The 11,248-nt window shown below is 42.0% G+C and overlaps 1 protein-coding gene across 3 annotated transcripts in view; it reads left to right on the forward strand.

Moving 5' to 3' along the window:
* The window catches only part of slc17a5 (solute carrier family 17 member 5), a 583,343-nt gene that overhangs the window by 20,338 nt on the left and 551,757 nt on the right, over nt 1–11,248 (forward strand). The window contains exons 6-11 of one of the 3 annotated variants that reach the window (XR_014610727.1): nt 2,789–2,907; nt 3,289–3,450; nt 3,524–3,656; nt 3,844–3,991; nt 4,169–4,259; nt 5,632–6,216. Coding sequence is in view for 2 of the 3 variants with exons in the window: in XM_084153397.1 (XP_084009523.1) it covers nt 2,789–2,907; nt 3,289–3,450; nt 3,524–3,656; nt 3,844–3,991; nt 4,169–4,259; nt 5,632–5,841 (863 nt within the window). In the remaining variant the exon portion in view is untranslated. Of the gene's footprint in view, nt 1–2,788; nt 2,908–3,288; nt 3,451–3,523; nt 3,657–3,843; nt 3,992–4,168; nt 4,260–5,631; nt 7,379–11,248 lie in introns of those variants that run through there. The other 2 variants (XM_084153398.1, XM_084153397.1) reach the window with 2 other exon arrangements.

An 11,248-nucleotide genomic window follows, 5' to 3' on the forward strand; every position in this document is an offset into this window, starting at 1 on the left:
TCACCTGACCTAGAATTCCTCACAATCAAATGCCGACCGTATTATCTCCCAAGATAATTATCTTCGGTTATTGTTACAGCTGTGTATATTCCCCCTCAAGCCGATACCACGGCGGCCCTCAAGGAACTTCACTGGACTTTATGCAAACTGGAAACCATATATCCTGAGGCTGCATTTATTGTAGCTGGGGATTTTAACAAAGCAAATTTGAGAAAATGCTACCTAAATTCTATCAGCATATTGACTGTAGCACTCGCGCTGGTAAAATGCTGGACCATTGTTACACTCATTTCTACTATACATACAAGGCCCTCCTCCGCCCTCCTTTTGGCAAATCTGACCACGACTCCATTTTGCTCCTCCCTTCCTATAGGCAGAAACTCAAACAGGAAGCACCCGTGCTTAGGACTATTAAACGCTGGTCTGACCAATCGGAATCCACGCTTCAAGATTGTGTTGATCACGTGGACTGGGATATGTTCCGAGTAGCCTCTGAGAATAATATAGACATATACGCTGATTCGGTGAGAGGTTTTATAAGGAAGTGTATACGAGATGTCATACCCACTGTGACTATTAAAACCTACCCTAACCAGAAAACGTGGATAGATGGCAGCATTCGCGAAAAACTGAAAGCACGAACCACCGCATTTAACCATGGCAAGGTGACGGGGAATATGGCAGAATACAAACAGAGTGGTTGTTCCCTCCGCAAGTCAATCAAACAGGCAAAACGTCAATATCGAGACAAAGTGGAGTCGCAATTCAGCGGCTCAGACACGAGACGTATGTGGCAGGGTTTACAGACAATCACGGACTACAATTGGAAAACCAGCCACGTTGCGAATACCGACATCTTGCTGCCAGACAAGCTAAACAAGTTCTTTGCCCGCTTTGAGGATAACACAGTACCACCAACTCGGCCAGCTACCAAGGACCGTGGGCTCTCCTTCTCCGTGGCCAACGTAAGACATTTAAACGTGTTAACCCTTGCAAGGCTGCCGGCCCAGACGGCATTCCTAGCCGCGTCCTCAGAGCATGCGCAGACCAGCTGGCTGGTTTGTTTACGGACATATTCAATCTCTCCCTATCCCAGTCTGCTGTCCCCACATGCTTCAAGATGGCCACCATTGTTCCTGTACCCAAGAATGCAAAGGTAACTGAACTAAATGACTATCGCCCGTAGCACTCACCTCTGTCATCATGAAGTGCTTTGAGAGACTAGTCAAGGATCATATCACCTCTACCTTACCTGTCACCCTAGACCCACTTCAATTTGCATACCGCCCCAATAGGTCCACAGACGATGCAATCGCCATCACACTGCCCTATCCCATCTGGACAAGAGGAATACCTATGTAAGAATGCTGTTCATTGACTATAGCTCAGCATTCAACACCATAGTACCCTCCAAGCTCATCATCAAGCTTGAGGCCCTGGGTCTCAACCCCGCCTTGTGCAATTGGGTCCTGGACTTCCAGGTGGTGAAGGTAGGAAACAACATCTCCACTTCGCTGATCCTCAACACTGGGGCCCCACAAGGGAGTTCTCAGCCCCCTCCTGTACTCCCTATTCACTCATGACTGCGTAGCCATGCACGCCTCCAACTCAATCATCAAGTTTGCAGACGACACAACAGTAGTAGGCTTGATTACCAACAACGATGAGACAGCCTACAGGAAGGAGGTGAGGGCTCTCGGAGTGTGGTGTCAGGAAAATAACCTCTCACTCAACGTAAAACAAAACAAGGAGATGATCGTGGACCTCAGGAAACAGCAGAGGGAATACCCCCATTTCCACATCGATGGGACAGCAGTGGAGAAGGTGGAAAGTTTTAAGTTCCTCGGCGTACATATCACTGACAAACTGAAATGGTCCACCCACACAGACAGTGTGGTGAAGAAGGCGCAACAGCGTCTCTTCAAACTCAGGAGGCTGAAGAATCTTGGCCTGTCACCTAAAACCCTCAAACTTTTACACATGCACAATTGAGAGCATCCTGTCGGGCTGTATCACCGCCTGGGACGGAAACTGCACCACCCACAACCGTAGGGCTCTCCAGAGGGTGGTGCAGTCTGCACAACGCATCACCGGGGGCAAACTACCTGCCCTCCAGGACACCTACAGCACCCGATGTCACAGGAAGGCCAAAAAGATAATCAAGGACAACTACCACTGCCTGTTCACCCCACAATCATCCAGAAGGCTAGGTCAGTACAGGTGCATCAAGCTGGGACCGAGAGACTGAAAAACAGCTTCTATCTCAAGGCCATCAGACTGTTAAACAGCCATCACTAGCACATAGAGGCTGCTGCCTACATACAGACTTGAAAATCACTGGCCACTTTAATAAATGGAACACTAGTAACTTTAATAATGCCACTTTAATTATGTTTACGTATCTTGCATTACCCATCTCATATGTATATAATGTATTCTATACTATCTATTACATCTAAGCCTATGCCACTCTGATAATGACATTGCTCATCCATATATTTATGTATTCTTATTCCATTCGTTTACTTAGATTTGTGTGTATTAGATTTTTGTTGTGGAACTGTTAGATATTACTTGCTAGATATTGCTGCACTGTCGGAACTAGAAGCACAAGCATTTTGCTGCACTCGCAATAACATCTGCATGTGACCAATACATTTGCTTTTATTTTTGACAAGCAATGCTTGTGCGCATGTCTGTGTGTTTTTATTTACATTTGAGTCATTTAGCAGACGCTCTTATCCAGAGCGACTTAATTGGTGCATTATTTGACCGTGTGTGTGTTTAGGTATTGTGGGAATTGTGTGGTTCATCCTGTGGGCGCTCCTTGTCAGTAACACTCCCAACACACACCCGCGGATCTCAGAACAGGAGAGACTATACATCACTTCCTCCCTGAATAAGGAGGTACGTTGCAAGGGCAGCTGGGAATTGTAGTGTCTGAACTTTAAGGCCCAATCTCTTGGTCAAATGGCAGACAGGTTGTGTCAGGCTCATGAGCATTTAGTTCATACATGTAGAATACAGTGTCATATACGCAGTGAAGTTATCTGCCCCCCCCCCAAAAAAAAAAAATTTGTTACAGTAACAGTGTAAAATGTCAAACTATTTGGTGCAACAACATTCTCAACAGGAGGAACACCTTTATATGCAACCCTTTTACTGCAGTCACATAACTTTTATATTTTACGTAATTAGTTATACAACACTTGGCAGACATTAGCTAAAAACATATGATATTTCATGTGCAAGTCAAGTGGTATTTTAAGATAGCCTTCTCTTGTTCAGCTCACTTTGTCGGGTGACCACATCCCCTGGGGGTCCATCTTGACGTCCATGCCACTGTGGGCCATAGTAGTGGCTCACTTCTCCTACAACTGGACATTCTACACACTACTCACTTTGCTGCCCACATACATGAGTGATGTATTGGGCTTCAGCATCAAAGAGGTGAGTTTCTACACTTGTTCTGCTCACACACACACCCACAGTCTGTTATTAACCCAGTGTTTTCCCCTGTTAGAACGGTGCCCTGTCGGCTCTGCCCTACATCGGCTGTGGGCTGCTGGCCGTGCTGGGAGGCCAGCTGGCTGACTACCTGAGGGAGAACTGCTTCTACCGCACTGTGGTCGTCAGGAAGGCCTTCAGTCTCATAGGTGAGGAGCAGCATCGTAACACTCACATGCAGTCATGCTTACACAAGACACATCTCTGCTCACAGTCTGCAAATTCACCCACATGGTCTCTTTTAGCTGTATCTCACTTTACCTCTACATTTGGATAAATCTAGTTTTTGTTGTCAATGTCTTCTATCCATGTTTACCATATTCGGTGTGTGTGTAGGTATGATTGGGCCGGCAGTGTTCATCGTGGCTGCTGGGTATACAGGCTGTAACTACATCCTGGCAGTAGCCTTCCTCTCTATCTCTTCCTCTCTGGGAGGAATCGTTGCCTCCGGCTTTAACATCAACCACCTCGACATCGCCCCATCGTAAGACTGTTCATCACTATTGATACTGTTACTATGGTAGTGCTTAATTTTAAGCGATAGAAATGACCAGGAATTTACTTGAAAATGGCATAGTAAAATGGTAATAGCACAGTAATAACCATTGCATTGTCTTGTTGTGAGATGTATAATTGCCTAAAATCTTCTTTTCCCTTTTAGTTATGCTGGGATTTTGTTGGGAATCACCAACTCCTTTGCCACGATACCTGGTATGGTGGGACCAGTCATAGCAAGAGCCTTGACCAAAAATGTAAGAATCACATGTGGTTTCATCACATATCTTTCAGATAATGAAAGTACAGTGTCACAAAACTCATGATTGTCGGAAGTGTAGCAAAGTAAAGTCTAAGGTGTGTGTTGGGCTTAGGATGCAGGTAAAAGTTGGCAAGTATCACATACGGTGCATTCGGAAAGTATTCACACCCCTTGACTTTTCCCACATTTTGTTACGTTACAGCCTTATTGTAAAATTGATTAAATAAATGAAAATCCTGATCTACATACAATACCCCATAATGACAAAGCGAAAAAACAGGTTTAGAAATTTGTGCAAATGTATTACAAATAAAAAACAGAACCTTATTTACGTAAGTATTCAGACCCTTTATTATGAGACTCGAAATTGAGCTCAGGTGCATCCTGTTTCCATTGATCATCCTTGATGTTTCTACAACTTGGAGTCCACCTGTGGTAAATTAAATTGATTGGACATGATTTGGAAAGGCACACACTTGTCTATATAAGGTCCCACAGTTGACAGTGCATGTCAGAGCAAAAACCAAGCCATGAGGTCGAAGGAATTGTCCGTAGAGCTCCGTGACAGGATTGTGTCGAGGCACAGATCTGGGGAAGGGTACCAAAACATTTCTGCAGCATTGAAGGTCCCCAACTGGCCTCCATCATTCTTAAATGGAAGAAGTTTGGAACCACCAAGACTCTTCCTAGAGCTGGCCGCCCGGCCAAACTGAGCAATCAGCGGAGAAGGGCCTTGGTCAGGAGTGTGACCAAGAACTCGATGGTAACTCTGACAGAGCTCCAGAGTTCCTCTGTGAAGATGGGAGATTCTTCCAGAAAGACAACCATCTCTGCAGCACTCCACCAATCAGGCCTTTATTGTGGAGTGGCCAGAGCCCCGACTTGAACCTGATCGAACAGCAACGCTCCCCATCCAACCTGACAGCGCTTGAGAGGATCTGCAGAGAAGAATGGGAGAAACTCCGCAAATACAGGTGTGCCAAGCTTTTAGCGTCATACCGAAGGCTGTAATTGCTGCCAAAGGTGCTTCAACAAAGTACTAAAGTAAAGGGTCTGAATACTTATGTAAATGTGATATTTCTGGTTTTTTTCCTAAAATTTCTAAACCTGTTTTTCATTATTCAGTATTATGTGTAGATTGATGAGGAAAACCCCCAAATGTAATCCATTTTAGAATAAGGCTGTAACGTAACAAAATGTGGAAAAAGTCAAGGGGTCTGAATACTTTTCCGAATGCACTGTATCTAGGATCAGCTTAGCCTTAGCAAATCCTAACCTTAACTAGTATTTGGGAGAAACAAGACACCACTGACCTTAAACCAGTGTGTAGATCGGGGCAATTTCAACCTACTTTATTGGTCTCACAGATGCCTCTGCTTCCTATTGTAGAACACTATAGAAGAGTGGCAGACAGTGTTCTACATCTCTGCTGGGATCAACCTGTTTGGAGCAGCTTTCTATACAGTGTTTGGTCAAGGCGTGGTGCAACCCTGGGCCATCCACAATCCCAATGGCAACTGAAATGGACTCACAGCCATGGGACAGTTTCAACCAGGCTGCTCTACACACAACCCTAATGGGAAAACAGCCTTCTAAAGTAACCTCAAAGATTTTGTTTGTAATTTTTGGGTAATGGGTATGATAAGTGCATTTTTTAAATCAATTAATATATTACTCTGTGTGTAGGCCCTTGTGATAGAACCCCTTTTAGTGTTTTACTATGTTTACAGGTAGGGGTTTGTGCTTGTTTTTAAAAACCTTTACATTTGATGAAGTCTTACATTGACTGGCATCAGACAAGTAGCATTTCCACTTTGTCATTTGTTGCTCCTCTGTTAGATGCTCAGGAGAAAAAACAAAGCCATATAAATTAAGGATATTGTATGTAGCACAGTTATTGCCAACTGAAAGAGCAGTCGTCCAGGATAGAATCCATGTGGGTTTCTCTACTTGTGAGAAACTAGTTTTTTGGCCTTCCGCTTGTGCCTTATAGTGATGACTAAAGTATAGGACTATGATCATCAACCCAGTATATTTCATCTAATCAATACATGTGACCGAACTGATAAACAGCAGTATTCCCTGTGTCAATTTGTCTACCGTCCAAATCTTTCTTTTACTGATGAATTGTGTTTTTTGTTTACTTGCTGGTCCAACTACAATGAAGGAGTTTAAGGGACTTGTCTACTTGATTTATTTTTAACGACAATGTTTATCAGAAATTCTGCACGCCAACATTCCAGAGAATAATGGAGAGCTGGTTTACACACTACTTACTATGTTAATTGTGGTATACTACCATTATGGCCAGTTTGGTTGCTTTATGTGAGGGCGATATTTATAGCACAGGCTTTGTTTCCCCCACCTAAAGGAACTGTACTACTTATGTTTAAGAGAACTCAAATGGTCAGTTTCTCAAATTGCCATTTCATTATGTTAGCTACATACTGTATCTGTATAAGCTTTGTACACCTCAAAGGCAGCGTTTAGACGTTCTGATCTATTTTCCACTAATTGGTCTTTTGACCAGTCACATCAGATCTTTTCCCATCTGATCTGTGAAAAAGATGAGAATTGGGCTGCCTGTTATTGCTCACACTTTCTATTTGGCACAACATTTTAACAATGTAACTGGAAATCAAAATGGCATGCCCATACTCCAATATTTAGGTCAGCTATGCTGGCCAATGGCATCCCTTGGGAAAGCCAACTACCAAACCATCCAGTGATTTATACATTCTGGGCTCCTGAAAGACTGATCTCTATAATATATAAACAACTTTTGGAAAGCTCATTCTGAGCTAGCCATTTAAAGTATGATCCACATATCTAATTGAATCTGAAGAAACCTTTAACTGGAACAGAATATTGAAGAAAAAGTCAGCCTATGGGTAAATGTTTTATAAACCCCTCTCAACAAAAACTAAAACCGTGGTAATAAATTGTTCTGCCTGTCTAAACGCAGCCAAAGTAATCACATTAATTTAAATGTTGATATTGGCATATTTGATGCGTGATCGTTAAGAGAAGGTAAAATGAGGTACAGCATATATTTCAGTAAATGACCAATGTAAAAATCTAATAAAACATTTAAAGGAAATCGTATTGAATATGCATGGTGTCTTGGCTCTTAATTTAGGCTGTAATTACACCGACAACAGCTTCATTTGGGGTAATTCTAAAGCCAACCAGGATATGGCTGTAAAGTTTGATCATCCAGGCTCTGTCGTAGCTGGCTGCGACCGGGAGACTCATGGGCGGCGCACAATTGGCTCAGCGTCGTCCAGGGTAGGGGAGGGAATGACCGGCAGGGATGTAGCTCAATTGGTAGAGCATGGCGTTTGCAATGCCAGGGTTGTGGGTTTGATTCCCATGGGGGGCCAGTATAAAAAAAAATGATGTATGTACTCACTAACTGTAAGTCGCTCTGGATAAGAGCGTCTGCTAAATGACTAAAATGTAAATGTAATGCGCCTGCTGTGCAAAACATGGAGAATAGTCCTATACAGTGCCTTCAGAAAGTTTTCACACCCCTTGACTTTCTCCACAGTGTGTTACAACCTGAATTTAAAATTGATTAAATTAAGATTTGTCACTGGCCTACCCACAATACCCCATAATGTAAAGTGGATTTTTTATTTAAATGTTATAAAAATAAATGCTGAAAATGTCTTGGGTCAAAAAGTATTCAACCCCTTTTATGGCAAGCCTAAATAAGTTCAGGAGTAAGAATGTGCTTAACAAGTCACATAATAACTTGCATGCAGTCAGTGTGTGCAATTAGTGTTTAACATGATTTTTTAATGACTACCTAATTTCTGTACCCCACATATACAATTAGCTGTCAGGTCGAGCAGTGAATTTCAAACATACAGTACCAGTCAAAAGTTTGGACACACCTCATTCCAAGGTTTTTCTTTATTTGTACTATTTTCTACATTGTAGAATAATAGTGAAGACATCAAAACTATGAAATAACACATGGAATCATGTAGTAACCAAAAAACATATTTTAGATTCTTCAAAGTAGCCACCCTTTGCCTTGATGACAGCTTTGCTCACTCTTGGCATCTTTAAAAGTTTAAGTGTAGTCGCAAAAACCATCAAGCGCTATGATGAAACTGGCTCTCATGAGGACCGCCACAGGAAAGGAAGACCCAGAGTTACCTCTGCTGCAGAGGATAAGTTAATTAGAGTTAACTGCACCTCAGATTGCAGCCCAAATAAATGCTTCACAGAGTTTAAGTAACAGACACATCTCAACATCAACTGTTCAGAGGAGACTGCGTGAATCAGGCCTTCATGGTCGGATTGCTGCAAAGAAACCACTACTAAAGGACACCAATAAGAAGAAGAGACTTGCTTGGGCCAAGAAACACAAGCAATAGACATTAGACCAGTGGAAATCAGTCCTTTGGTCTGATGAGTCCAAATTTGAGATCTCTGGTTCCAACCGCCGTGTCTTTGTGAGACGCAGAGTAGGTGAACGGATGATCTCCGCATGTGTGGTTCCCACCGTGAAGCATGGAGGTGGTGTGATGGTGCTTTGCTGGTGACACTCAGTGATTTATTTTGAATTCAAGGCACACTTAACCAGCATGGATACCACAGCAATACATCATCCCATCTGATTTGCGCTTAGTGGGACTATCATTTGATTTTCAACAGGACAATGACCCAAAACACACCTCCAGGCTGTGTAAGGGCTATTTGACCAAGGAGAGTGATGGAGTGCTGCATCAGATGACCTGGCCTCCACAATCACCCGACCTCAATCCAATTGAGATGGTTTGGGATGAGTTGGACCGCAGAGTGAAGGAAAAGCAGCCAACAAGTGCTCAGAATATGTGGGAACTCCTTCAAGACTGTTGGGAAGATTCCTCATGAAGCTGGTTGAGAGAATGCCAAGAGTGTGCAAAGCTATCATCAAGGCAAATGGGGGCTACTTAGAAGAATCTACAATATATTTTGACTTGTTTAACACTTTTCTGGCTACTATATGATACCATATGTGTTGTTTCATAGTTTTGATGTCTTCACTATTATTCTACAATGTAGAAAATAGTAAAAAAAAAAAAAAAAAAAAATTGAATGACTGGTACTTTATATTCAACCAAAAAGACCAGAGAGTTTTCGAAATGCCTCGCAAAGGGCACCTATTTGTAGATGGGCAATAGAAAATTAAGCAGACATTGAGTATCCCTTTGAGCATTGGTGAAGTTATTAATGACACTTTGGATGGTGTGTCAATACACCCAGTCACTACAAAGATACAGGCGTCCTTCCTAACTCAGTTTCCGGAGAGGAAGGAAACCGCTCAGGGATTTTCACCATGAGGCCAATGTTTACTTTAAAACAGTTAGAGTTTAATGGCTGTGATAGGAGAAAACTGAGGATAGATCAACAACATTGTAGTTACTCCACAATACTAACCTAAATCACAGTGAAAATGAGGAAGCCTGTAATATTCCAAAACATGCATCCTGTTTTCAACAAGACACTAAAGTAATACTATCAAAATGTGGCAACACAACTAACTTTTTGTCCTGAATACAGAGTGTTATGTTTGGGGCAAATCCAATATAACACATTACTGAGTACCACGCTCCATATTTTCAAGCATAGTGGTGCTTGTAATCGTTAAGGACTAGGGAGTTTTTCAGGATAAAAAAAAAAGAAACAGAATGGAGCTAAGCACAGGCAAAATCCTAGAAGAAAACGTGGTTCAGTCTGCTTTCCACCAGACACTGGGAGATTAATTCACCTTTCAGCAGGACAATAACCTAAAACACAAGGCCAAATCTACACCGGAGTGGCCAAGATAAATCTACGTCTGTTGTCTAGCAATGATCAACAACCAATTTGACAGAGCTTGAAGAATTTTATAAAGAATAATGGGCAAATGTTGCACAATCCAGGTGTGGAAAGCGCTTAAGCCTTGTTCACACTGCAGGCCTTAATGCTCAAATCAGTTTTGTTTTTCAAATCCATTTTGGAATACTGACTGTCCAGACAGCAAGTTGCAAGTGACCAAATCAGTTGTGTGTGTGTTCAGAAAGCAAGCATTTGCTGACATGGCTATGTCATAGTAACGACGGGTGTGTGAGCAGTGGTGTAAACTGATTGGTGGTGGTGCTCGTGCTTCCCATCACTCAGAAGTTATATAGCAAGCTAAGGTGACAATGTCTGCCACGGACGTTTCCTAGTTGCTTTGAATGTTCAAAATCATAGTGTAAGAACACTTTTTTAAAGCCTCAAAGGATAATATGATCCCACTTTCAAAACTATTTATTTTTGGCTAGCCAAGGCAGTCAACTAGCTAGCTAGATAGCTGTTTAGCTTTCTAGCACATTCACTAATTTGTTTGTAAACAATTAACAAGCTAACTAGCTACCACATGTTCTTGTCAAACTGTCAACAGAGCAGCTAGCAAGCAACAAGAATGCCAAATAACAGTCTAAAAACCACTTGAGGGCAAATCAATCAGATTTGACCATTTGGACACAAGTCACCTGGCCAGGAAACAGATTTGTAACGGACTTCAAACCACCTACGAAGGTGGTTTGAAATGTGGCTTGAAATATCCAATTCTATGTGCTTTTTGGCTGTTCAGACTACAGGAAAAAGAACAGATTCTAATTGGATATGCAAAAAAGAAAAACTGCCAATGTGACCATGGTTTTAGAGACAACCAGAAAGATCGTTGCCCAAGGTGCTTCTACAAAGTATTGACTCAGGGGTGTGAAAACTTATGTAAATGAGATCTGTATTTCATTTTCAATAAATTTGCTAAATTTTCTAAAAACATGTTTTCACTGTCATTATGGGGTGAGAATAATAAATTGTTTAATCCATTTTGAATTCAGGCTATAACAACAAAACGTGGAATAAGTCCAGGGGTATGAATTTCGTGCAATTCTACACATTTTGCCGTAGGGTGGAGAGAAATGTTCAGTTTTTAATATGATATCTGAGTGAAACTGA

Source organism: Coregonus lavaretus, assembly GCF_964263955.1.
Source record: "Coregonus lavaretus genome assembly, chromosome: 36".
Classification (NCBI taxonomy): domain Eukaryota; kingdom Metazoa; phylum Chordata; class Actinopteri; order Salmoniformes; family Salmonidae; genus Coregonus; species Coregonus lavaretus.